At 51.6% G+C, this 27,953-nt stretch overlaps 1 protein-coding gene across 4 annotated transcripts in view; it reads right to left on the reverse strand.

The window, feature by feature from the left end:
* Positions 1 to 6,457: 6,457 nt before the first annotated feature.
* The window catches only part of PNPLA7 (patatin like domain 7, lysophospholipase), a 130,098-nt gene continuing 108,602 nt past the window's right edge, over positions 6,458 to 27,953 (reverse strand). For 3 of the 4 annotated variants that reach the window (XM_088177732.1, XM_088177733.1, XM_088177731.1), the window contains exons 29-36: positions 26,472 to 26,541; positions 24,431 to 24,547; positions 22,433 to 22,581; positions 20,117 to 20,269; positions 16,906 to 17,013; positions 12,976 to 13,060; positions 8,210 to 8,313; positions 6,458 to 7,224 (exon numbers count right to left, since the gene is read on the reverse strand). In XM_088177732.1, coding sequence (XP_088033858.1) covers positions 7,144 to 7,224; positions 8,210 to 8,313; positions 12,976 to 13,060; positions 16,906 to 17,013; positions 20,117 to 20,269; positions 22,433 to 22,581; positions 24,431 to 24,547; positions 26,472 to 26,541 — 867 coding nt within the window. In that variant the 3' untranslated portion in view covers positions 6,458 to 7,143. The remainder of the gene's footprint in view (positions 7,225 to 8,209; positions 8,314 to 12,975; positions 13,061 to 16,905; positions 17,014 to 20,116; positions 20,270 to 22,432; positions 22,582 to 24,430; positions 24,548 to 26,471; positions 26,542 to 27,953) is intronic. The other variant, XR_015808116.1, reaches the window with a different exon arrangement.

Below are 27,953 nucleotides of genomic sequence, written 5' to 3' on the forward strand. Positions count from 1 at the left end.
AGATCCCAGGCTCACAGAAGGGTCTGTGCAAGGAGCAGGGTCCCACCTGCCAGGTGACTTGCAATGATTTATACACCATCAGCAGAGAGATATTTCCTGTGGATTCTGCACCTGCAGCCCCAGAGGGGCTTTTCTATCAGCTGCTCCTCATGCAGCCTGGCCCCACAGCCCCGGTGAGGGCCCTGGTGACCCTCTCCTGGCCACAGCCCGAGCCCAGGCCGTGCCCTTGGCAGCTGCTGGGGAAGCGCTCGGCTCCGCTGGTATTTTTAGCTCTGCCCACGATATCGCTCGAGTTCATGGCGTGACCTACTTTGGGAAGGCAGAGCTCTCGCCCCACTGGGTCCCCACGTGCTGGAAGATGCTGCTGGCCCTGGGAACAGCCCCCCCAGGACACACTGTTCCCAGCACGTGGTGCTTGGCTTCCCGTGGATCTGCACAGAACCCAGGGGCAGATTTTGGGGAGGAGGAGGAGGAGGAGGGTCCTGTGAGACCAGGGCTGTCTGCAGCAGGGACATGTGCAGGGCTCCCAGGTGGGTGCTGCTCTGCAGGGACTCAACAGCCTTTTGGTTGGGCTCTGCATTTCCACATTTCCCTTGCCTCAGAAAAAATCAGCAGCTCCCAGGTTGGCACAGGCACAGCCTGGATTTGGGTCCCCAAGGGAGTTATCCTCCACAATTCAGCTTTCCAGTGGGCCAAGCGGTGTAGCCAGCCCAGCTGGACCTTTCGGAGCCCCCAGACCATCTCTGGTGATCATAAAATCAGGCTGAGTTGAGAGGTACCTTAAAGCATCTCATTGTCCTGATACATTGACATCTCCAGATTGCCCCAAGCCCTGTCCAGCCTGGCCTTGGACACTTGCAGAGATGTGGAGTGGAGCTGATGGGATGTGTGGTTCATGCCCAGGCTCTCGTGTCCACCCTGCCCACAGCTTCATCAGGGAGCAGGCTCATTCCCAGTGTCACTGGGCAGCTGATGAATCTGTCCTCTCTTCTCTCTTGGCCACTTGGAAAACCTTTCCTGACACTTGGAGTTCATGACAAGGTTCAGTGCTTACAGAAGAGCTCCAGAAAGGGAGACACTCACCCCAACAATCCCTGCAAAGCTCAGTTCTCCCCTCTCCTGCAGCCCCAGGCAGGTGTCCCAGCACGAGTCTCGGGGTGGCTGTGGCTGCCCGGGCTGTGCAGCCCCGTGCCAGCACTCGTGGCTGCAGCCCTGGCACCGATCCACGAGGCTGGCACAACATCCTCCTTGCCAGCTCTTTCCTGCTCATTACTCCCGAAATCCCAGGGGTCCATCACTTTGCCAGCCCAGCTCTAGAAGCTTTTCTGAACTTTGCTGTGTTAAAAGCTTTCTATTTCCAGCAAGGATGCAAGTGGAGGGGAGGGATGTTACAGCCACCAGGTGACAGTGCTGGGGATGAGCCATGGGGCAGTAGTTTCAGGGTGAGGAGAGAGGCAGAGAAGTCACCTATCAGCCACTTCCAGCTCATCCAGCACCTAACTGGGGAGAGGAACAGCAGCAACAACCTGGTCACACACTGAGGGAGCAGACCCCCAGCAGTGGGAGAGGGGAGGGACAAGACAAGACAGGGCTGAGAATAATGACACCAAGGACAGCAGAGCTGACACACGTGTCCTTCCCTGATTCATCCAACCATGCAAGGGCCAACATCCCACACAAGCCGGACAAATTCTCATTCTAAACTCAGAAACAGCCATTCCGGCAGTGATCAGCTGAAACCTTCCCCCAAGTCTGTGCCTTGAGCCACCACTGGTCACTGGGAGGAGGATTTGCCAGCTCAGCCCACGCAGAGCTGGACACTCAGTGGCAGATGGAGCAAAATCTTGCACTGGATGCAAACACAGCTGCAGGCCCAGCCAGTGCCACAGAGCACCTCACTGGGTCCAGAGGGCTGCAGAGCTCCCTGGCAGGCCATGCCAAGGACAAACAGGAATTTGGGGTCACCTGTGACCCCCAGAGGGGCCCAGCATCAGCATTGAGCTCAGCATTGCTGGGCACAGCTCAGAGCTCACCCCAGGTCAGGGCTGCTTGAGCTGCACCAGCCTTACTTGACACATTCCCCTGGGGCTATGCATCACATCCAATGTGCCTCATCCAAGGAAAAAATGTGCCATTTATGGTACATTTAAAATTAATGCACATTTGGTTTTGTTGCTGATCCCAAATGAGCCCCTGCACGGGGAGCTGTGCTCGGCCCTGCCAGGACAGCGGCGCTGCTGAGCCTCCCTCCCTGGCAGCCAAACTGCCAGGGACAAATTCCCAAAAATCAGGATTTCAAGCAGCACTTCCAGCATTTGTTCCTCACCAGCACCTCAGCCTGGTGCCAGAGGACTCTGTGCCATCCAGGACTCAGCACAGTTCTGTCTGGAGGGCATGATGGACACAAATGTCCTCACAGATAAACCCCTGCCTCTCCAGAGCTGGGGGCCCAGCTGCCTCCTGGAGGGAAGCTCACTCCTGTCCAGAACCCCTGAGTGCATAAAGCTTGATTAAAAGCTGTCCCTGCTGATGTTGGTGGCAGTGGTGAGTGGTGACTGTGGCTCTGCCGTGTGCAAATGCCATGTCTGAGCTAAGGGATGCTCAGGCCACAGGTGCCTTCCCAGTGTTTGGAATGCTGCTCCTCCTGCCTGCAAGGACCCTCCAGGAACCATCCTGGCACACATATGGGTATTTATGGTATATTCTCTTCCAAAACCCAAATTAAGGCCATTCGGAAAAAGAGGGTCACACCCTCCATGACATGAGGAGGGGACAGGGACAAAGAGCACAAATGCAAATCCCACCAGTCCTAGTGGGAGTAGAACCAGCCATCAGCTGGGAATGGATATTTATGGGAGCCAGAGCTTTGGTGCCAGCAAAACATCCCAAAATTCTGTTCATCAGACACCACCTTGGCAGTGCCAGTGCCTCCTGCCCTGGGACACCACTGTCCCATGCTGAAAGCTGGCAGCCCATGGCCATGGTTTTTTTTGGTGGGGCTCTCAGGAGAGTGGCAGTGGCAGGTGCCAGTTCTGCCACGTGGAGCCCTGGAGGGAGAGAAGAATATTTTCCATGTATTTCTTGTTTGCTGATTTTCTCACCAGCTCTTGCAGCGACAGCGAGTGGAACCCAGCGGCGCAGCCAAGCCCCCGCATCTCGACAGCTCAAACACAGCCCTCGGGCAGCACACAGGGAAAATCACACCTTGGGGGAGGTCAGGGAGCACGAGGGAATAGGATGAGATTAATTTGGGAACGACACGCAGGCAGAATGACGTGTGCCAGGGAAGGAGCATCGCTGTCCCCCGCCCCAGCCTGGCTGTCCCTGCCTGTGCAGCAGAGCCCGGAGGGGCTGCACGGACACATCGGCCCCACACAGGGACAGAAACCTGAGAAGCCACAGCGGGAGCTGTCACAACCCGATGGGACACGAGCCAGAGTCCCACAGCTCAGAACAGACTCTCCCCCAGCCTGGGCAGGGCTTGCTGCAGGGTTTGGACAGGTGCTTCCAGCTGCCACCTGTCCCCTCTTTCTAAATCCCACTGCAGATTCTCTAAGAGCTCATGTGGCCACTTTAAGCTGAGTTTGTTGCTTGCACCGAGTCCCATGGGGAGAGGAGTGCCACTGCCACCAGCTCTTGACAACCCCAAACATCCTCCCCCCTCCATGGCATCCCCTCTCCAGAGGGAGTCTGGTTCCCAAATCCCTGCCTTGAGTCCCCTGGGTGCAGTCACTGCAGACACACCTGGGGGTGCTCCCCCAGCCCAGCTGCTGGCAGGGGCACAGGATGGGGGCTTGGTCTGCTGTGAATCCATCACTGGGACACATTTCTGAAAGCTCAGTCAAGGCTTTACTCCCACCAGATGTGTCACCAAAAGGTTTTGAGTGGAGCATTCCCAGTGCAGGTCCTGCTCTGACCCTGCTGCCTCAGGGTTGGTGCTGGCTGGCATCAGGTTTGCTCTGGGAACAAGCTCTGTTTCCTCCTCACCCACAATGAATCCTTCAGGCCTCAGCAACTGCTTCAGCTCTTCCAGCAAAGAGAAATTAATCCAATTTCTGGTCAGATTTCGTGTTTATGGTGATGTCACACACCTATAAAGAAACTGCAAGGGTGGTTTCCAGGTGAAGCCTGCACCTGGCCAGGCCAGGAGAGAGAGGACAGGAGCCTCAGGCTCTTCCAACCACCCTCCTCCCACTGCATTTCCAGCAAAGCAGAGCCTGGGGGACAAAGAGGGGACACAGCACTGGCTCCTTGGGGCAGGGATTGATTAAAACCTCCTGACATGGAGGTGGGGTCACTGGGGTGCCCCTGGGTGTAGGAGCAGCATGGGGCAGAGTCACCTCTGGCACCTCTGGGACACAGCCAGCAGCAAAGCAAGATGGAAAAAAACAATTTTGCTTTTAGATTTGCCCCATTATGGGTTTACATTCCTCAGCATGGAAGAACAGATTGGTTTAATGTCCAGGGCTCAGCTACACAAGATGCAGCAGGGAGGAAAAACGTGATCAATTATTTAGCAGAGACTTTCAGTCTCACATCAGAGGTTCATCTTCTGAATTCATACATTTGAACTAAGTGCTGTTTCCCCTGGTACAGGGCACAAAGCAAATAGAGAGGCTCTAATTAGCACACTCAGCAGCCTAATATTTGTGTGTTTTCTGTGACTCCCTCAATGAGCCCAGCAGTTCCTACCCAGGCTCCAGGAGCACGTCAGGCTGCCAGATGTTTATAGGGAACATACACAGCTCGGAAATGAATTACCTGTTTGAACAGAGCTCTCCTGGAACAAGAGCAGCAGGGTTCAGGCTGACAGAGCTCTCATTCTCCTGCACCAGAACCCGTGGTGCCTGCTCTGCCCCAGCTTGGGGATGCCCTGGGCAGAGGGAACACCTGAAATCAGCTCCTGCTCCAAGAGCACAGCACAGGGCTGTGACAAACACGGTCTGTCCTTTGCCAGGAGGTTGGATCCAACCTCTGCTGAAGGCACTTTTGGTTTAGGCTTTATCCTTTGGAGGCAGATGGCCCAGGATGGGCTCGGTAAGGGCAGCCAGAGCACCTCGGTCATCTCTGGGGTTTGTGCTCTAGTTCCAATCCCCATTCTCCAGGGAGAGGTTCCTGGAGTGTAACCTCCAATAAGCACAGACACTGAAGGGCTTCACATCTGGTTTGCCAATCCCTCACCAAAAAGCCAATCTCTGAATTGTGCTGCTGCTGCCCAGAGCAGATGTGCTGGAAGGTGGGGCTCACCTGTGCTCACCTGTGCTTGGTCTCAGCTTAGAGCCTTCCCCATACCCAGCACCACCATCCTGTAACCAGCTCCAAATGAAATTCAGTCTCTCCAGCTCCACAGGCAGCCTGTGCCTCCACAGAAACCCCTGGCTGTTCTACCTTCACTTCTGAAGCAGTTTTAAAGTTTTCTTTGTAAGAATGAATTCTTTGCAGTAGCAGGGAAAAGCCTCCAGTGACTGCAACACATTCTGTCCAACTGCATTAACCAAAATCTGCATCCAAGGTCTACGCGATCCTTGTGAGGAAGGTTTCCAACAGCTTCCATTGCTTCTGGATGGGCCTAGGGCCAGATGGAGATGCAGCCAGGCTGGGTGGTTTCACCTGAGAACAAAACACTGACCTGAGACTCTGACACTTGAAAATAACATTTTGTGTCAGAGGAGCAGCCTCCCTGGGCACAGGCTGCACATTCACGGACATGCCCCATCCCTGGAAGTGTCCAAGGCCAGGTTGGACATTGGGGCTTGGGGCACCCTGGGACAGTGGGAGGTGTCCCTGTCCATGGCAGGGGTGGCACTGGATGGGCTTTAAGGTCCTTTCCCACCCAAACCAGTCTGGGATTCTGTGACAGAGGAAAACACGATGCAGAGCAAGTAGAAGAGAGGATGTGCCAGGAGAGGAAAGGAGGTTGAATGCAGAGAAGGGGTCACAATTCACAGCTTTTACAACCCCCAGTCCTCACCAAACACATTTCTGGCCTTAGGGTGCTGCCCAGCTCTGGTGATGCGTGGAGGGCCAGGAGAGCTGAGGGAAGGAGGCAGCTTTGGGGGTGTCCTCAGTGCTTTGGGGGTGTCCTCAGTGCTCTGGGTGGATGACAAATCCCTTCAAGGCAACAGCATCTACAGCTGGAACTGAGCTGGAGTTTCCATGAAGCAAGAATCAGTTTGGTTATGCAGCCATTGGCAATGACAGATGTGACACGAGCTGAGCAAGCACCAGGGGATGTCTGGACAGGGTTCAGCTGCCACTGACAGCTCCAGCCCTGGGGACAGAGCACTGCAGATTTCTTCCCAGTGCCTGACAATACCTGGAGTGACTCCTGCTGGGCTGAGCAGCTGGAAGCTGCTCATGTGTTTTCCTTTGCAAGTCTGATAGAAGCAGAGGCAAGTTGGGCTCTTAGCTGTTGACAACTTTTCTCTTTTTAGGACCTGATGCAAAGAGACAGACATTTCAATCCAGCAAAATAACTTTATTTCAACAGGGCAAGTACAGCCAAGTGGTGATTCCAGAGTTGCCCAGCAAGTGTCAGCTCCATGATCCATCAGTAAATGTCCTGCTGATGACTCGAGGATCCAGGCTCTATGGCCACCCTTCACAATGATCTCTTAGGTTTAGATTTCAAGTGAAATACATTCAGATTTGCTCCTGACAGAGCACTGCTCACCAGTACATGGTTAGAAGTCACTGAGGAGTTAATTACAGTTACCTGATTCGTATGAAAAGAAAGCAACCCACAAACCCCTCCCTCTCTCCAGCGCTGCTGCTTGGAGCCTTCCCAGCCCCTTGCAGGGGGAGGACCCGGCATTCTTTGGGCCTTTGCAGTAAAAAACAGCGGCTAAAAAACACAGCAGCAAAAATCCAGGCAGCTTTGAACTGCACATTTCCCCTCTGCCAGTCTGTGATCAAGAACTGCTCTCCTGGCACCTGTAGGAAGGAGCAGGGCCCCCTCCCCAGAGCTCCAAAGGCACTCGGGCACGGTGCTGAGTGCCCGGCCCTGGCTGGAGCAGGATGAACTCTGGCTTCATTCATCTGGGCGTTGTTTTGGTTTGGTGAAGTATCAAATAAATAAATAGGGCTGCTGTGTCAGGAGGATGGGCTGTGGCTCCCAGCTGGCAGCTCAGCCTCCCCTGAGCTCTACCCCGGCTCTCCCGTGCTGCTGGCCTGGCCCTCCCCGCTGGGCACGTTCCTGCGCTTCCTCAGCTGCATCTCTTCATCCTGCAGGACAAAAGGAAGCACAAACTGATCCTCCACATCCTCTCTCAGCTGGATAAAACCTGTCCTCCTCACCTCCTTTCCCACCAGCTCAGGTAAGCCCAGCAAACAGAACCCCCACTCCAGCTCCCCTCTCAAAACACTGACACCAACACCATTTTCACATGGCCCCTTCCCAATCCATCCTCACTGAGGAACTGCTCATGACTAATACAACAACTCTTAAACCCTGCTGCAGTCAGAGCAGCAGGGATGTGACCTGTCTGAGCTGTGCTGCTCAGCTCGGGGGTCACAGCACAGCACACCGGGTCTCACAGTGCACATTTACCTCAGGGCGAGCCTGGTGTCCCTCAGAATCAAACCCCTGGGGCAGGAAGGGACCTCAGGAAGATAAACCCAGTCATCTGCTCTAGGCAGGGCTGACTCAAGGGCTGGAGCTGGCTCTTCAGGGCATTGATTTGCTTTTCAAGTATCTACAAGGGTGGAGTTTCCACCTCTCCTCACACAGCCCAGCGTGGGTGCCAGCTGTGTGTACAGGGCATTATTTCCCACTGGCCCCAGGGAGGGTTTCCTTCAGCACAAATTGTCCCCTCTTGGCTTTTTGCTGGACATCTTCTCCATAACCATCTTTTCCCTGCCCACCCCACAGGCAGCTGGCAGATCCTCCCTGCAGCTCCTCTCCTCCAAGCTGGAGGAAGCAGCTCCCTCAGCCTCTCCAGCCCTGATCCACCTCATGAACAAACCCACAGAGCTGCAGGACCAGGACTGAACTGTGGCCAGGTTCTGCCACACATGACAGGGACTGACCTGGGGAGGGGGAGCATGTGCCATTTAGTGTCTGTACTAACAAAAAGCAATTCTGCACAGTCCTCCTCAGCCAGTCCCTCCCAGATGCTTCTCTCAGCATCTTTCCCAACACATCCACCTCACACCTTTCAGCCAGGACTCAGCAATGAGCAGCCACTGCCTGTTCCAGAATGGTTCATACCGAGTCAGAGTCCTCCTCAACCTGGTTGCTTATGAAATCGAGATAATCGTCCTTCTGGTTGTCCAGAACTTCTTCCTCATACTCAGTCTGGTAGTCTGACTCATCTAAAGAGAGAAGACACAAAGCACAGGGAGGATTTAACTGGCAGGCAGAGAGGCAGAGGAAATTGGGAGAGGAATGATTGCCACTGTCACTGAGCACAGGCAGGGCAGTGCCAGCAGCTCTCTACAGCCCAGTGAGCTGGGACTGCTCACACACAGAGCTCAGCTCTGTCAGCTGGCCCTGTCCTCTCTGTCAGCTGCTGTCCTGGAGCCCTCCAGAATCCAAGGAAGCACAGCACAGCAGCCCTGTCCAACTGTTTGGGTCATTGTGGTGGGTGCCAGTTCCCAGCTCGAGGGACACAGACTCTGGTTTTGGGGGGATGCTCCCTGGGGAATGTCCTTCATAGCACAGCTGCTTTTTTCCATCCCTCAGCCCAACCAGACCCGTGGGACACCTTCAGAAGCCTTTGAGCTGCCAAGCCAAACTCCCCTGGACACAGGGGAGCAGTCACAGCTCTGGGAACAGGGATTCCAGGCTCAGGGTGAGCTCTGCCTGCTGTGGAGCTGATAACCGAGTGTCTCCCAATCTCTGCTCCACGGGGGACTGTGACATTTACATTCCCTTCCTCTGTGCAGAAGACAATCCCTTGCTTTCTCCAGTAATCCAGCAGATTAACATAATTAAAGGAGTCTCAAGAGCTGGGCACAGCAGCAGGACATGCAAGGAAGGTCCCAATCCCAAAGTGTTCCCATGGAATGAGGACACATCAGTGCAGAGCCAGGGCCTTTCCCAGCATCTGGAGATGACCTGGAGGATCTGCAGAACAGGCAGCAGGAGCAGGGCCACAAGGGCCAGGAGGAACAGGACAAGGGGGAATGGCCTTAAGGAAGGCAGGGCTGGATGGGATATTGGGAAGGAATTGTTCCCTGGCACAGGGTGCCCAGAGCAGCTGTGGCTGCCCCTGGATCCCTGGCAGTGCCCAAGGCCAGGTTGAACACTGGGTTTGGAGCAGCCTGGGACAGTGGGAGGTGTCCCTGCCTATGGGATGAGATTTAAGGTTCTTCCCAACTCAAATCCTTTCATGACTCCACCTGCAGCCAGGGCTGACTCCCCATAGAACTCCAGGAATGTTCTGGGCTGGGGGGGCCATCAATGGCCCCAGCTCACCCCCAGGGCTCCAGCAGCCCCTGCAGAGCCTGTGGCAGGCAGCACCTTCCTCTGCTGGCACCCAGATCTTCAGGACGCAGCTTAAGGCACGAAAATGACATTTTATTGTTACCATTAAAATCACATTTGTGTGACACCAGCTCTTCCACCCCTTTCCTGAGTTAATTCCAGTGTGCTCCAAAGCAGTATCTGGGATGCAGCCCACTGGTGAAGAGAGGGGGCTCCTGTTTAAACCAGATCCTTCATTAAGTATTTCTCCTGGGAGCTGTCAATAGCATCTGCTCCACGCTGAAGACAACAGCACAGTCTGTTCCACAGCCTCTCCTAGCACAGAACTACAACCAACTGCTAGAACATTGGAATGAAAGATATTTGGTATTTTTAATTTTCTTTTCTGCTTTTTAGCTTTTGGATTTTTTTACTGTTAATTAGAGAATGATTGTTAGTTTTTACTAAAAACACTAACAATAGTCTTTGATAAAATACACCAGAGAAACTGGAAACTCATCTGAACAGCAACAGACACCACAAACAAGAGTTTGGAGTTTATACCTCCAATAAAACCAGGTGCCATCAAGACCATCCTCCTTGGTTTTCCCAGCACTGTTCAGCATTTAACAGGTCTTGCTACAGCTGCAGGACCAAGAGCCACCCTTCTCACATCCTTCACACAGCAGCTCTGGGTGCTGGAGGGGAAGAAGGAGAGCAGGAGTGGCCCTGCTGTCCCCAGACATCCCCCTCCATCAAAGCTGAGGCTCACAGTGACTGTTCTGGGCACTACAAAACCTCCCAGAAGCACCAAGCAGGACCAAGGCTTTGCTGCTCTGCTCAGCTCCCCAGCACCCAAAGAGCACAGCCTGGAATCCAGCCAGCCAAGAGGAGATTCCACCATGGAAAGGTCCCCAAGCCTGCCCTGAGCAGGGTGAGCACATTCCCTGCAGGAAGGGCACAGAGATCTGCCTCTGCAGCTGGGGCTGTTCCTTTGCTTTGTGCCTGATTCCAGCAGGGAAGCCCCAGCTGGAGACAAGATTCCAGCTGGCCACAGCTGTGGTGTGGCTGAAGGGGCTCCTGCAGTGACACTGCCAGGCTCCGGGGTCAGTCAGGAACTGGAAACTCAGCACAGCCTCAGCTGCATTAGTGCTGCTTCAGAAAAGTTCTTTTTAAGCAGCAAAGATTCAGAGGGGCCTGGTGCCTGCTAATTGTGTCCTTGGGAGGTGCTGGGATGGCTCCTGCTGCAGCTGAATGGCAAACCCGGCCATCGACACCACCATTAACATTTCCACAAATCCTTTTATCCAAATGAGCATTGCTACAAATGCTTCATCTCCTGGGCTCAGCAATCCCTCCCAGGGGGAGCCTGGGCAGGGATGTGACAGAGCCACCCCTGGACAGTGGCACCTGTGCTCCCCTGGCCACAGCCACGGCTCTGAATCCAAATCACAGCTGGGCAGAGGGATGATCCTGGCTGAGGGAATGTGTGGCTGGAGAATGGGAACAGAGCCACCAACACTGCTGTGAAATGAGACACCTGTGCCCCAGCACTCTGGTACCCAGCCCTGCCTGAGGGACATGTCCCTTATTAACATTTTTTAATGGTTTTGGTCACTGCCCTCTGTGCTCAAGAGAGGAGCAGAAATTCCCCTGCCCTTTCCCCACAGAGCCCACACAGCTCCTGCCCCATCCAGGCTTCTCACCCTCTGTGCTGACCCTTCCCCACCCATCAGACCCTGAGCCTTTCCCTTTGCTTTCTTTAGGACAAAATTATTGACAGGATTTCCTCAGCCAGCCTGAGACCTGCAGTGTCCTGTCAGAACAGGCAGAGCCTTCCTCAGTCTCTGTGATCCAAGCCCTCCCTCAGGAAGGGATTTCCAGAACAAAGGTGACAGTGCAGGGTCACAGCCAGGCCACCAAGCAGCTCCCTGTCCCCTCCCCTTCAGCCCCAGAGCAGAGCAATGCCAGGGCTCAGCAGCCTGGAGGAGCCACCTGAGAGCCACTGACACTGCAGGGAGGAGCCGCCCTCCCTCCCCCCGGGCTCACCTCCCCACAGACCTTCAGCCAAAGTCTCACGCACAGAGGACACCAAGGAATGTCACTGCTGTCACTGCCACCCAAACACGGGCAGGGTTCTGGAGCCACCCACGGCAGGAACACGAGAAATCCTTCAGAGCTCAGTGCCCACGTACACGACTCTGCTGCCACCCCGACCTCCCCCTCCTCCAGGCCCTACAGCCAAGGGATTTCAGCATCCTTGAGGAACGTGTGGCCCCTGCTCATCCCCTCCCATTGCCAGCAGCCCCTGCCCTGCCCCTCCTCAGCCCAGAAGGTGCCAGGTCCATGTGCCACACTCCCATCCACAGCCTCAGCAGAGAGCAGGAGCCTGAAGGGGAATCATCAGGAACTAGAGAAAGGAGGAGGATCTGTCCCAGTGCTCTGGTTAAATCTCAGCAAGTCTCAGTGCCTGAGCCTTAAATAACCACATAGCATGAACTCTTCACTCTTATCCACAATGGCTGCTTCAACCACATTTGATTAATATTTTCTTCATAAGGCATATGATTGTAATTAGCATTTCAAATTACCACAGGGACATCTCTACAAACAGTCACAGATGGGAGCACTGCTAACTTTAGCTTTCCCTCTGCAGGAACAAGAATCAGGAGGAGGGGAAGAGACTGTTTAGAAAGAGCTCCAGCCCTGGTGCCACACTCGGGGGTTTCAGGTCTGAAGGCTCCGATCCTTTTGGATCTGGGAGCTCCATAAACAGGGAGCTGCTCTGCAGGGCAGGGCCATCACGGGGCACAGAGCACCTTTGTGTCACCGGGCAGGAGCTGGGACCTGCTCCTCGTGTTCACTGCTGCTCCCACAACAGGAGCACACAAAAAGCAGTGGAGCTAGTGAGTCACTCCTGATCCTACTCAGACAGCAGGGAAAACATCCCTGGGGCAGGGCTTTAACTCAGCCTCCCCCGGCCCAACATGGAGCCAGCAGAAGGGCACGGGACAGCCCGAGGGGAGGGAAGCTGAGCTCCACTCGTGTTATTTCCCTCAGAGGAGACTGGAGCAGGGATTATTCCCACCCTGGAGCTCACCAGTAAGGGGCTGAGAGTGGGATCATCCCAACTGACCCCCCTGTCCCAGAGGAGGTGGCAGGAGGGGACATAGGGGGTCTGAGGGGAGCAATGGATGGCTCTCAAGGCTGGCAGTGCCCAGCAGGCAATGGTCCCAGGGCTGGCAGTGCCCAGCAGGGAATGGCCCCAAGGCTGGCAATGCCCAGCAGGGAATGTCCCCAGGCTGGCAGTGCCCAGCAGGAGCTGTCCCCAGGGTGACAGTGCCCAGCAGGAGCTGTCCCCAGGCTGGCAGTGCCCAGCAGGATCTGTCCCCAGGGCTGGCAGTGCCCAGCAGGAGCTGTCCCCTAGGCTGGCAGTGCCCAGCAGGAGCTGTCCCAGGCTGGCAGTGCCCAGCAGGAGCTGTCCCCAGGTTGGCAGCGCCCAGCAGGAGCTGTCCCCAGGGTGGCAGTGCCCAGCAGGAGCTGTCCCCTCCCTCCCCAGCCCTCCTCACCATCTGCCAGCGGGGCCTTGACGGGCTCGATGCGGGACACGATCTCTGCCAGGTCTGTGAAGGACGTGCTGGGACAGGTCACGTTCTGCAACACAGGGACAAGGTGAGGGTTTGTCAGCAAATACACACAGAAAATCCAAACAAGTCCACACGGTATAAAAATGATATTGAACAGACAAAGCTCCAGATGCACAAATTCTCCACAGCTGCCCCCTCAAAAGCCATTAGTCATCAGTGAGAAATCCTCAGAACTGCTCTCCTGAGGCAGCTCTGGTGGCAGAGATGGGATTCCCAACAGTGGGACATGCTCTTAATGGCTCTTACTCCACCCACACAACAAGAAGCTTTATTAAAAATTAGCAAACTATGGAAAAGACCCCAGAGACAAGCACAGGGCCCTGGCATGGACAGAGCTCACTCCATGTTTTTCTCCATCAATGTCCCTTTGTAAGAGGGACTGGCTGGGCCGGGTGCAGCCCCCAGGGAGCTTCTGCTTTCCCTTGGGACAAGGTGACCAGGTGGGACACACACGTGGCCATCCCTCAGCTGGAGTGATGCCACAGAGGCTGCAGGGACAGGTGGGCACTGGGGTGACCCCTACAAACCCCAGAGCTGGAGGTGCTGCAAGAGCCTGCAGAGACATCTCCCACTGCAATTCCTCTCTCCAATGAACCCTTGCTATTTTCACTCTGTCTCACCCAAGCAGTGGGCTAAGTGTTCTCTATTTTGAGAAGTTCTTGCTCCAGTCTCTAATCCAAGAAAACCCAACTTTGGCATTTAAGAGCCCTCTCGGGCTTCCTGCAGCCCCACCTCCCTCTTTGGGGCTGGGCACAAAGTAACCAGGTGGACACCTGAACACTTCTCAGCTTTTTTAAACTCAGTGAGTTTAATGAACACAGTAACACCCCCAGCCTAGAGGAAAGGGATGGGGGAGAGCTGGCAGAGGGAACTGGACTGCCAGGAATTGCTGTGACAGTTGTCTTCCCCAACACCCAGCCAGGGCAGCTTCCTAACACGAGGTTTTATGAACAATCCTTTGCTCTTCTGGCAGAAACACCGACCCTGTGAATCACCCAACCCCTGTGGGGTCACAGCAGCTGCCCATTGCTGCTGCAGCAAAGTGCTCTCAGTTGACCTTTCATGTGCAGCTGATTTTGATGTAATTTAGAACAGCCACAGCACAGAGCAGATCCAGGACAAGCAACGGAAGCAAAGAAAAGCCTGGAGGGAATGAAAAGGAACCTGTATGAAATGAACAGCAGTAGCTCAGGACACACACCTTAAAATATAAAGAACTTGGGAAGCTCATTGTGACTGTTAAGGAACTGCTGGAAAGGATGAGTCAGCCCAGGCTCACTTTGAACATCCAACCTGAACGTTCCCATTTGCACAAAGCTGTTTCCCAGGACAGGGAAGAAAAGCTCCTTGACAGCTGCAGTCTGTGCCACATGAGTCAGGGTGCACCCTCTGGCCACCACACAGACACAGCCATGTCCAAAATCCACGAGGACGAGGTGGCTGCAGTGGGGCAGACAGTGCCAGGCTGTCCCTGGGGGCAGGCAGCAAGGACAGGCTTTGGGTGGGATCACAGTCCAGGGCTCTGCATGAACAGAATAAAATCCTGCCCAGCACCAAAGAGTGCCCCAGGAAAACCACGAGCAGCTCCTGTGGTGAGGATGGATGGGAATGAATTCCTCAGGAACATCTGACCCCAGGCCAGCCTGTCTGAGGGCTCCTGGGGAGGAAGCTGCACCCAAAGCCTGGCACCAGAACTGCAAAACCCCTTGTGGGAATCCAGGGATCTCCCCACACTTCCACAGGAGTTTAATGTTTAAGGGCTTCCTCTCACTGCTTTTAAGGACAAAATCACCCTCCCATCAGATAACACGATGCAAAGAAGTGTTTCAGATCCACCTGAAACCTACTCTCAAACTTCTCTGATATTTTTTTTCCAAGGAGAAAAGTTTTTTCTTTGGCACAATCTTTATGAAATAAATTAGAGGAGAAAGACAGTTACTATTGTAGTCTGCTGGATTATATTTAGCTTTGACTATGAATAACACCTCAGTAGACAAAACTTCCCCAAGTACATCCAATTAATGGTGCTGCAGCATTCCATACTGGGGAGGAGTAAGGGCTGCTCAAAGTAAAGTTTATGTAAGGTTGCTGTTGTTTGTGTCTTCAGTATTTGCATTTTGGAGACAAGATAAACAGGAACTAAATGATCAAAGCAAAGGAGAAGCATCTAAATGATTAAATATCTGGATTTTTAAATAAAATTGCAATGCTCATAAAATGGAAACGAGACGATAAGAAATGGCACTCAGCTCTCAGATGTTGAACACTCCAGAAATAGATGAAGAACTAAAACATATAAAGCATCAAAACCTTTACTAATGAAAGGCAAGTTAAAAATACCAGCTGCTCTGCCTGGAAGATAACACAGCTAAAGGACTTAAGTGAGTCTAATGGACTAAGGAAAGCAAGAAAAATACCCCAGTGGGAGCTGCAACAGTTGTAACTTCATAGAAATAAATCTCCTGCAACAGAAGTCAGATGCAAAAATCTTGGGCCCCAGAGCTTTAGGAGGATGAGCAGATGTCCCTGCAGGTCCTGGGGAGCACCAGGGATGCACAGAGCCTGTGGCTCCTGCTCCATAACCCAGCAGGCTCGGTGAGCCACTCTCCCAGCCCTGTTATTTCCATGCTGTGGCACCTCAGCAATCAGTACTTGGTGCTTCATTATCAAGTGAGTGCAGGGCCAGGCCGTGTCTGCAGTGAGGAGGTGACAGATTTGCTCTCCAGGGCACTGAAGTGCCACAGAACCCAGGGGAGGTGTGATTAATGTCCATCATGCTGCTGTGATAGCATGATTTAAGTGAAATACTCCCTTCCATTACTGTAGCCTGCAAAAAGGGCAGTTTAAAAAGCAGTCTTCTTTAGAAGAAGTGTCTGTTACAGCAGAGAAAATGTTTGAGGCTTTTTACTGGCTGGTGATAAAAGCAAGGCTGAAGTAGGACACAACCAATTCTGAGACACACAATTTTCCCTGCCTTGACTTCTTATGACTTTTAACACAAAACCTGAACCCCAGCCCCTGTTGTCTGATCAGGAGGTGCCAGAGGTGGACTGAGGACCCATTTTGCAGTCACACTGAAGCACCTCCTCATCCAGGTGTGCTCTCAGGGAGAAATCCCAGGCTGAGGAGTGTGGGGGCTCCTGAAGCTCATGGATCTCCAGATCTCCAGCTGGTTTCCTCCACAGCTCAGTCCCTGTGTGCTCCTTTTCCAGAGCCACTCTGGCCCTGCCAGGCAGCGTGGGCAGATCCATCTGATACTGGGAAGTCCCTCTGGAGCTGAGGGTGACATTCAGCTCCTCCCAACAGAGCCATTTCCACCCCTCAGTGACTCACAGCCTCTGCTGACACTGAGGGCACCTGGCTCAGATGTGGAATCATCCACCCCTCCCCTCATCCCTGGGCCACTGTCCATCCTGCCATCCATCCTCTCCCTATCTCCAAGCCAAAGTGCTCTGCCACCCACCCCTGGAGAGCTGCAAATCCTCAGTGTCATCTCTCACCTCACTTGACTTCCCTCTGCAAGGCTCATGACAGCTATGATTCATTCTGGCCATCCCTAAGAAAATTACTGCTCATTTCCCTCTCTCTACAAGATAAGAATTACTGGGTAGAACATGAAGCCTTTGTAGCACTTGAGTCTCAAATCAGAGGGATTCAAAAGAGAGGAAGGACAGTGAGCCCTTATATTATGTAAATTCCTAAAAGAGCTGGTAACTGTTTCTTAAAACCAACTGGAACTTCCCTGCCAAGAAATCCAGAGCACTGAGCTGTGAACCAACCTCAGGGCAGCCACTGTCCCCTGACCCAGCCCTGAGCACTCCAGCAGCACAGAGCATTTCCCTGAGCACTTACATCAGTTTTGGATTTGCAGGTCTCTTGCCTGTCCTTCAGCATCTTGTCAAGGACTCCACTCCTGCACCACACATTAAATACAGTTTTCCCATGCTGGTATCCCACTTCCTGGAAAAAAAAAGGAATCAGGAGAAAAAAAAAATTAATAATTTCCATTAGCATGGAAACAACTGGAAAAAACAGACCCATTGCTCAAAGTTTTACTCTTTTTCTCAAAACACAGTAGAAATTATGTTGAAAAATCAAACGGGAATGACGGAGCAACAGGTTTTGAGAGCCCTGGTTCCCATCTCCAGCCCTGGCTCTGGCAGCAGCACTAAACCTCTGCTGTTGTCTCTCCTCTAGTTTTTGGATGAGGGCTCAGAGCACGGGAGACACTGGGGCTGGAATTCCCTTCTCACAATCTATCCCAGCCCAGGGTGGGGGTGATTAAGAGGAGAAAAAGGAGCTGACAGTTCTGCTACTGGCAGGGTCAGGCTGACCCAAAATAACCACGAGAAGCTGAGCTTCAGGAACTGACCCACAGCCACCACTGCTCTGGGGCTTGACAGGAAGAGATTTCAGCTCCTTGGAAAATGCTGGTGCCGTTTCTATTTCCTGTAAAATCCGGGCACACAGCTGAAATGAAATCCCCCCCTCTACTTCCCAGCCCCTAAGGATAAAGGAATGCCTGGACTGTCCTTCCCTTTGAGGTCAGCACAGTTTAAAGCTTCCTTGTGCACAGAGGTTACTGAGCTGTGCTGCAGGGAATGAGGATCCAGGAGGTGCTGCCCCTCCATCCCTGCAGGGTCTCGTGCCAAGAACCTGCTCACAGACAGTGACACTTCTGAGGAACTGCCCTTCTCTCAGCTTTTATTGCACTGACAAAATTTGCCTGATGCCTTTACATCTCTTTAACAGCACCACATTAGAGCAGAGCAGGGATGTGACATCTCACGATCTGTTCCTGTGATGAACTGCCACACCTGCCTGTCAAGGTTTCCAAATCAACCAGGGCTCTCCAGCTGGCAAAGAACACAGAATTATTTATCAGCAAAGTCCTAGATCCACAGGCACACAGCAGTGTTTGCCCAGAAACCAAGAGGCACCAAATATCCCAGAGAAAATATTTACACTGAGGAAATCCCAAACCACTGGGTGGTTTGGAATAGCTGCTGGGTGTCCTGAGGAGTCCCTCAGATGAGAACCTGCAGGGCTAAACTGTGCTCCTGGAGTTGGTCAGTGTTTGTTAAGCCAGGACCAGAGAGACCAGTCTGCAGGCTAAGGAGCATCCCAGCTTCTCATTGAAGTGTAATGGAGGTGAATTCAAGGAGTGGTGGCTTTCCAGCCTGGGAGAGCAGCAAAGCTCTGCAGGAATATCTGGACAGGGAAGATGCCTGCATGGCTAAAACAGGCAAAGAATGGAAGGAGACAGTAAAATCACTTTCTTGACAGGAGACACAGCCAGAATTGTTTCTGCTGCCCTGCCTGGGCAGGGACATTTGTGCTGTGAACACTGGGTGATGTCACCAGAACAATTCCCTGCACACCTGGAGCCAGCTCTGCCCATGCTGGGCTCTGACACAAACTCAACCCAGTGCCAGTGATGTGAGGCCAGGCAGCACTGCTTCTCCCGACACTGCTGCCATTTCCTGACCCTCTGAGGGGTGCAGAGGAATTGTGGATGATGTTTTATTCATTGACGTGTTCAAACGTCAGCAGAACCAGTTATTTTCACGTTTCCCTCCATTTCCAGGACTCAAAGCCTCCCTGACAGATTTCTGCAAACCTTTCATGCTACAACAAGCTCCAGGAGGAGGGGAAAGTGAGGACAAACCCCATCCCACACCAACACCAAACCCCAAGTGCCCAGAGCAGCTCAGACACCCACGAGCTGTCACCGAGCCCGAACTGCCACCAAACACGGCCAGGCAACCGAGCCCTTCACAGGTCATTATAGAATCAAGATTACTAACTCAATTCCTGCTGCTAATCCAATCTCCCGGCCGGGATATCATTCCACAGCATTATTGAGTGTCAATTATTCACTCTGTGCCAGCCTGCTCCTCTCACTCTGCAGCGGCTCCAGCACTAATTAGCAGCACAGAGCTGTGAGCACAGAGCTGGGGGGGGCTCGGGTGTAAGAGCCAAAATGAGGGATGGGGGGCTTTAGGAGGCTCTTTAAAATGCTGTTTATTGTATTTAAATGATGCAGCAATTCATGGGTGACAAGAGCCAAGCCCACAGCCTTTTCAGCATCAGCTCTGGGTTTGTCTGAAGGTAACTTTAGTTCTGGTTACAATGCATTATATAATTTTCATTGCATTTTAAGACATAACAACTAATCAATACCTTTATTATTACCCATAGCCTACCATAACTACTAACGTTACCATATTCATATTACTTCTTCCAATCACAAGAAGTTAGTGTGTTACAGTTTAAGCTAGAAGCTGTTTCTCAGTTTTCTTACCGCGGAAAATTTTGAGATCTTTCTTTCTATTTGCAATATGGCATTTCTGTTTGCCTGTGAAAATCTTTTCATTTAGTAAAAACATCTTTTGATGAGATGGATTTATCCTTTGCTCTGAGTCATAAAAACCCCTTTCAACTCATTTTACTCTTTGGCTTCTTAGTTATGCAGTAAGACTGGCTTAGCAATTCTTTTCTTCTGTATCAAAACTTGCTATCATTTCTATTCCTTCTTCAGATTCTACATTCAAAGATCTTTCTGTTATACATACATATCTGTGAGATCTTTCTGTCAAATCCTTGTGGACACACACACATTTAAAGAGCTAGGAAATTACAGCTTAAAAATTTTTCTCAAGCCTGAACTTCTCCTACCTTTCAAGTCCATTCCCAAACTAATAAACCAACGGTAGCTTCAGTTAGGGAGAAAGTCTCCCAAGATAATAATATAGTAAAAAACAAAATAAAAATTCATAATAAAAATTAACACCTAGTGTTTTTCGTGTAAAACACATCCTAAAGTACAATCTCATAAACGTTTTTCCCAATTATTCGATAAATTACTACCCTTAGCTCCACATAATATGCTTTAAATACAAACTGTCGATTCAATACAATTGGCCTTTTCCCCTAAAAAAGCCCATGTACATTACCATTCTTACTACTCTCTCTAGCACAGTAACCCCATTTGGAGGCTCCAGCGAGACACATTTGAAAGCCTCCAGCAATGCCCCTTTGCCCAGCCCCGGGGGGCACTCACACAGATCTCATCGAACTTGCCGAAGTCCAGCGTGCCGTAGCGGTCGATGGGCGGCCGGATGTACTCGCAGTAGTCGCTGTTCTTCACCATCTCCAGCTGCCGCACGCAGCACACGTAGGCCAGGCGAGTCTGGATCTCAGCCATGTTCAGCACCTGCCCAGCACACCAGGCACAGAGTCAGCTCCTGGCCTAGCCTGCAGTAACCTCATCTTAAGTGAGAACGGTGTGTAAGGTTTCACTGGAGAGTTTAAAGAGATTTGGGCATGATGTAGATGGTGACAGAATAAGGGGTGGATAATGGGGTGCAATGCAGGATGCGACCAAAGGCATGGATTCTATCAAAAGTCTGGGTTCTATCAAAAGTCTGGATTCTGTCCCCATCTGTTAAAGCAGCTATGGCAGTGATCCTGATCTCTGGGGGAGATCTCCTCTGTTCATGTTCCAGCTGTTCACCCAGCTGTTGCAGTGTTCTTTATCTTCCCCACAGCCCATCCTCCCTCCAGGAGATCTCTCCTGTTCATGGCCATGCAGTCCCAGGGCAGGGCTGATCAAATTCCATCATCCCATTGGGAGATGCTCCAGCCAGGGCAGGAGCCGAGCATTTCCTACCCAGATCAAAGGGGAGATTTGGAACAGCAGAGCAGCCTTTTCCCACTGGATCCCAGAGGAAAACCAGAGCCTTGCACATCATCCCTGCAGCTTTGGAGGAAAACTGCACCTTGTGCAGGAGCCCTGCTCCAGCAGAACCACATCTGTCACTGCAGGAGGATGCAGCCACCATGGAATGGGACTGCACCAACCCTGACTGACTGACAGGGGGGGTCAGGTTGTGTTCTGACTCTGGCAGTGCTTTGGGTTTGTTTTTTTGGGGAGGATTGCTTTTTGTAATACTGGATTTCTATTTTAATTTTTCCTAGTAAAGAACTGTTATTCCTATTCCCATATCTTTGCCTGAGAGCTCCTTAATTTCAAAATTATACTAATTTGGAGGGAGGGGGTTTACATTCTCCATTTCAAGAGAGGCAACTGCCTTCCTTAGCAGACACCTGTCTTTCAAACCAAGACAGCTTCTCAAAGTGGATTTCAGAACATGCTCTGTGTGTGTTCACATGAGCTGGCACACAGGAACCTGGTGATGCCCTTGCACAGCAGCACCTCCAGCTGTGTCCCAGTGTGGGCAGGCAGGGATCAGTGTCCATGATCAGCACCACAAAGGGAACTGCCTTCCAACAAGCTGGAAACAAGACTTTCATCCCAGGATATAGTGAAATAAATAAATAAATATATATATGTATAACTTAAAGATCTGTGCAGAGGTGAGTGGCACAGTGATCCTTCAAGGCAGAAATCAGTGATGCCCCATCCCTGCAAGGCCAGCCTGGACAGGGCTTGGAGCCTTGGGGTGGAACTGAATGAGCTTAAAGGTCCCTTCCAACCCAAGCCAGTCTGTGATTCCAGGATTCTCTGACCTGCCCAGTGCCAGGACAGAGATTTTGCAGAATGGCTGAGGTGGACAGGGATCCCTTGAGATCATCCAGTCCATCCCTCCTGCCCAGGCAGGGTCAGCTTGTCCAAGACCATGTCCAGCTGAGTTTTAACCATCTTCACAGATGGAAATTCTACCAGCCCTCTGTTTGGCCAGTGTTTCATCACTATCAGTAAAAAAAAAAAAAAGTGTTTTGTGGTGTTCAGAAGGAATTCCATGTTTCCATGGCTGCCTATTGCCATTCAGGCAGTTGGAATATTTCACTGGGTACTACTGAGACCAATTCCAACTGTGGAATGCAACTGGGAGGAAAGAATTAAAATCAATATTCACTTGGGGGACAGCTGCAGAGCCAGGCAATTTAGGAAATGCAGAATAAGAAACAGGGTTGGCCTGCCCACATTCAACAAAAGGAAAATAATAATAATAAAATTATGCTCTGCAGACCCATGTTTATCAGTTTTACTTTATGATTGCCAAGTGCTAAGATCTCCCTAAATCAGCAGTTCAGACACGTACAGGATAGAAAGTGAACTGAACAGATTTACTACTTTTATGGGTAAAATTAATAAATTCTGACTTTATCAGAACGTGCGCAGCTCCAAGAAAAGGTTTCCTTGCTCTAAGAATTCTGCCAGGCCATTCCCACATCACTGCCTTCCCTGTGCTGTGAGGGCACTGCCCTGTTCTCTGAACAAGAACTCAAATCCAGCAAAACATCAAATCTGGCACAGCCTTGCTCCCTGAGTAACAGAGGGAATCTTCCCCCTTCTCCCACTGTCCCCACTGCTCTGGAAAAGCAGCTGCCATTGCAGTCTGGCCCCCAGTACCTTGACTTTCTCAGCCAGGGGGTTCCACCTCTTCCAGAGCAGCCACCATCCCGACAGGCAGTCGCCGTAGTTGGTGAGGTCGGTCTCGTCGCGGCTGCCCACGTCGATGGCGATCACCACCTTGGCCCCCATGGACCTGGCCACGTCAGCTGGGGGACACGAGCTGTCAGAGCCCCCCTGCCCTCCCTGCTGCTGCTCCCAGCTGCGGCTGTGGCACCTGAGGCTGCACCTGCCACCAGCGAGCAGCAGCGACACCACCAGTGCCCATCCCTGCAGGGATCCCAAAGCCAGGGGGATGTGGCACTCAGGGACATGGGATAGAGCTGGGGAATGGTTGGCCTCAGTCTTAGAGGGATCTTCAGCCTAAACAATTCTGGGATTCCATAGGAACTCTGCAGCAGCTCTGCCCAGACCATTCCTGCTCAGGGAGGCTCCATAAGGGAGGGAGGGATCCCAAATCCTGCACCAACCAAGCCCTGAGTGACCCAGGGTGAGCCCCCACTGCTGCAGGACACCACAGCCAGGGGATGTTTTGCTCCAGAAGCCCTGTGAGGCAGCAGGGGACAGGGGACACAGCACCAGGACACTGACACCACGTTGGGTATAACAGTATAGAGCACATCAAACCCACATTAATTCTAAAAAAAGACCTGGGGGACCTGCAGAGAGAACAAGTGACCGTGCCTTAGAGAGAGGAGGCAGCAGTGCCAGTGCTGCAGGGAGAAGGTGACAATGGGAGGAGCAGCACAGGGACCTGCCAGCGAGGAGAGGCTGGATGGCAGCCTGAGAACAGCTCTGGCATCCAAGAGAAAGATTCCCATCTGAAAGTGGGAGAGAAATGAGGCAACACTTCCTACTTGAAGGTCAGCAAAAGGACGAGCTGCACTCTCTGGATACGGGTGAGGATTTAGGGAAGCGCCAAGGGAGGGAAGAGAAGGACATGAACCTCACAGAATGAATTTCTATTTCTTTCACACCCCCAGAGTCCAAGATAGTTGCAGTTTCCAGAATAGTTTTGCGTAGGAAAAACCACAGCTCTGAAGAGCCAATTTCGAGGCTTAATTTAGACACTTCTTTAAATCAGTTCTGTAACTTGGATTTATATTCCTGGGCTCCTTTAGTCTATTGTGTTTCCCACCCAGTGTCACCTGGGCCTGCTCTCTGCCCTCTCCAGTTGTGGAGATGTGCAAGAGGTGCTTTGGTTTGTTATTCACAATTCTTGCTTACAAGCACAGAGAATGCCAGATTTGGGGGATCTATTTTGTGCTATTTCTGGGTTTTAGGTAAACACAGCCCTGATGGAAAAATGAAGTCAGGGTGTGCCAGGAAGATGTAAATGACTCGGGCTGTTCATGTGGGGAGTCTCTGCCTGAGCTTCCTCCCTCCTGACCTGAGCACAGTCACAAAGTGCAGTGACCCTGCAGGGCTCTGCTGCCTCACCATCCCCTGAGCCACCCACCCTCGTGACTGCAGTGAAACCTGGCACAAAACACACCCCAAACACGGCCAGTTCACAGCCCTGCACCCTGCTGGGGGTTCAGACCTCCTCCCACACCCCACATCCCTCCTTCCACGGCCCCATGACTCCCCCACTGCCACGTGCTCCAGGTGACAGCAGCCTGAGCAGCAAATGCTGCTGCTCTCTCAAAATGATTTCTTAATTAACTGATGGAACAGAAGCTCCAAGGTAGATTGTAAGTCTGTAGTTTGATTCCTCCTCTCCTCCCTTCAGCAAGCACTAAAATAATTCTGACTTAGCTGGGAGTTGTATATTCAGAATTTGGCTATCAGGAAATACTTCATTAAAAAAGTGTTAATAAAGCCAAAATAAAGGGAACACCCAGGAAACTGAGAGCATGGACTCCAGGTAACCAGCATGAGGTTAAAGGTGTCTCTGTGATTTCTCTGTATTTTATGGAAAAAACAAGAGGCCCAAGGCTTGCAGGCTGTTTGATGGGCAGTTCTGGGAATTTCCTCCCCCACGAGCTGTGCTCTTACCTGGCAGGTTGTTGATGTAGCCCCCATCCATGAGGAGATGGCCATCCTTGGGGTCACACAGGGGAGGCATGTACCCCGAGAGGGACATGCTGGCACGGACATACCTCCACAGGGAGCCTGCAGGGAGGGAGCATTCATCACCCAGCATTAATTACTGCCACGCAGGGGGGAGCCTGCTGCACTCATTAAGATAATCAGGAGATAGAGGCTTTCCTCAGAACACTGTGAGCAAGTTATTAAAACAGTTTATTATTTTCTATATCATAATCCTGGCTAGGATAAAACAAGGACTATGCAGATATCAGGCAATAGTCCCAGAACCCAGGGTTTTTATCCCATTTCTCATGTTCATACTGCATTCTGTGAGATCTCAGCATATTCCTGCTGCAGGGAGCACCAGGGCTTTGTGGAGCTGGGGCTGAGGAAGAAAGGAAAATGTTTCTCCCAAGGACAGAGGGATTGACAGAACAAGTGCAGCTGAAGTCACTGTGTTCTACAGAGATTCACAAACCCCTGACTTTTAGCAGGACCTGAACCTGAAAAACACAAGCTGTAGAAGCCACAAAAATTCCATTTTCCCTCCTCTGCAACAAGCAAACATTTTCTTTTGTGAAACCACTGCAAATGCCTGGTGGGGATCATTATCTTCTCTTGGGCCATTTCTGTTGGTGCTTTAAGAACAGTTATAATCCTTTAAGCTGCGAGAAACAAAGTTTAGTCAAGTAGAAATTGACTGGCCGTGCTTCCTGTAAAACATTCTGCTTTAAGGCTCTTACACACTGATTTTTCTCTTAACATTTGCATCAACCAAATTGGGAAGACATTGCATTTCCACAGGCCAAGAGGCTTGTCAGAGAAGTGATTCTTTAAAGTACCAGGAGTAAGTGAGCCTTGCAGTGTTAACTCACTGCTCAGTAATTAACTGCTTGGTGCTTCTAACAGCAACTCTTCCCAGCAAATTCCCCGGGAATTGATTTTTTTTTTGTTGTTTTCTTTTAAAAACAGATAACAGCTCTGTTTCTAATTGCAACCCCAGCACTCCTGCTGTTAGCACAGGTTAATACTGACACATTTGGGGGTTATTATTAATAGTTTTAGTGGAACTTCCACCCGAGGAAACTGCTGACGTGTGTTACACCTCACAGACCAGGCCAAGATGGGAAATGGCAGCAGCTGGGAACTTAATTTATCTCCATTCACTGGAGACAACCATAACCATTCTCCAGCTGATTCCTATCCTTCCATTAAACTTCCATGGGGACAAGCAGCTGGCTGGAGTGAGTTTCCTGACCTCAACTGGCTTAACCTGCTGTGCAATGGGAATACTAAACCTCTGAGAAGGGTTAATCCTTTTTCTGCTTGTTTTAGCTGCTCTGATCAAAGCCCAGAGTCCTTCATCAGCTCCATAACCCCCCTGGAATGACAGGAATGGAGAGTGTGACCTGTGCCAGCCCCAAGGACAAACATCAGAGACGTGGCAGCAAAGGCTGCAGCTCCCCCCAGGAATATCTGGGGCACCTGGAGGCCTCCCCTGCAGGCTGAGTCACTGCCCTGTTACCCCAAAGTGACAAAAGGCAAAGGCAGGGACACATCCCAGGCACCTCAGATCCTCCTCCCCTCTTCACTCAGAGAGAACCAGGAAGGAGTGACCACAAATGAGAGCCTAACTCAGCCCCTGCTTCCCTGCTGTTCTGGGGAAAGACAGCTTCATTTAGGGGAATTTGAATTGTCAAAGGTTTCAGCTGCTTTAAGTCTGATTTATGGCTAAAATACCTGCACTTCACTTCAAGGATGCTTTAAGGATACAGAAAGGTGCCAATGGACCAATTTTCTCCTCCAACAGTGAATGCATCATCTCATTTAATTCCTCCCCAGCAGCCCTGTCCCTTGTTATCTGTGTATAACCACTGTTTGGTGCTCAGCAAGTAACAGAGAAGGGAGAAACAAAAGGAAAGACAAATTTCAAAGGTGAGACAGATTTTAAGAATAAGGGGTGACCCTGAAGTCTCCCATGGCCTGGAGAGGCCATGTCCACACTCACCATCCCTGTGCACCCTCATGGCCGAGGCAGTGATGTCAGTGGTGATGGTGAAGTAAGGAATCCACAGATCCTGCAACAGAGGAGTCCCAGTTTTACTAAATCTGTGACCTTGCACTTGAGCACACCCTGTGCCTGACACACAGCAGAGCAACAACCTCTGGACCTCATCAGACAGAGCTACAGACACACACCTGAATGGATGGAGGAAAAACCCTGTCCTACATTTAAGTTCCTAAATTTATCTCGTGCAAACAACTTGTTCAGAACCAAGGCAGACAAAAATCCTCATTTCCTTTTTACAGCAGCAACAACCCCTTGTTCCAGCAGAGTGTGCAGAGGCAGCAGAGAGCTCCTCACACAAACCAGAGTCACCTTCTGCAGGGTGTCTTTATTTTAATTTCAGGTGAAGGGTGGGAGTCTGATGGTCACTCCCATCCCAGGGGATCCCGAGGCTGTTCAGTGCCTCTGGACTCAACAATGGTCCATCTGTAGCTCCTGCTGATGGAGCCAGGGGTCATCACTTCAGCAGGAAATGCAGACCCAAATTTTCTGCAATCAAAGAGGACAACACCAAACTCTGGAGCACTGGCTACAGGAACAAAGGACCCTGCAAGGGAGATCTCCAAGAAGATTCCAGAGGTTACCTGAGATCCTGCAGGGTAACACAACAGTGGGGGGAGTGGAACAGAAGGAGGGTGAGACACAAAAAGAATGGCTAAGCCAAGAGCTTTGAGAGTTTATTCCATGGGGCCAGACCAAACCACTCAGCCCTGCTCCTGGCAGGGAAAGTTCTCCCTCTGGTTTCAGCTGTGTCTCACCTCCACCAGCTGGAAAAAGCCAAGGGGAAGGTGACCTCCCACGTGTGCAGGGCTCTGCTGGACAGAGGACAGTTTTGGAAAGTTTCCATGGTGCCTGGTGAAATGGTAGCTGCCAAGGGGAAGCAGGAGGACTTGTCTGAGTAAACTGACCTCGTGCCCAGGGAACAGCTGATGCTGCTCTGTCACTCAGAAAACTTGAATCAAGGCTGAAGAGGAAATCCTGCTCTCCCAGGCAGCCTTTGTTCACTGGACATGGTGTCTGCACAGCTTTAATGGGCCTTCAACTCAAACCAAACAAAGGTTTGGACTCCAGACCACTGGAGCTGGAAGTCCTCCCTCACTGATCAGGTTGTAACTCCTGGTGTGATTTCTGTGCTGTTCAATCTGAAATTCTGCACTGCCAGGAAGCAGGGGTTTTCTGGTGAGTTTAATCTCTTCAGCAGCTCTGCAAAGCTCCCAGGCACTGCACCAATATCACAACCCCAGTGTAAATGCCAGAGGAAAGTGGATGAATAAAGAGAATTAGAGTGCCTATCCATGCTGAAGATATTCTGGGGACTGCAGCTCTCAGTGCATCAACCACATATTAAGCAGAATTGGGGAATGGGAAGAGAAGCCTCTCTGACATCTCCTTTCATGTTCCTGCAAACACCTGCACAAAGCA

Source organism: Sturnus vulgaris, chromosome 22, assembly GCF_052056855.1.
Source record: "Sturnus vulgaris isolate bStuVul1 chromosome 22, bStuVul1.hap1, whole genome shotgun sequence".
NCBI classification, from domain to species: domain Eukaryota; kingdom Metazoa; phylum Chordata; class Aves; order Passeriformes; family Sturnidae; genus Sturnus; species Sturnus vulgaris.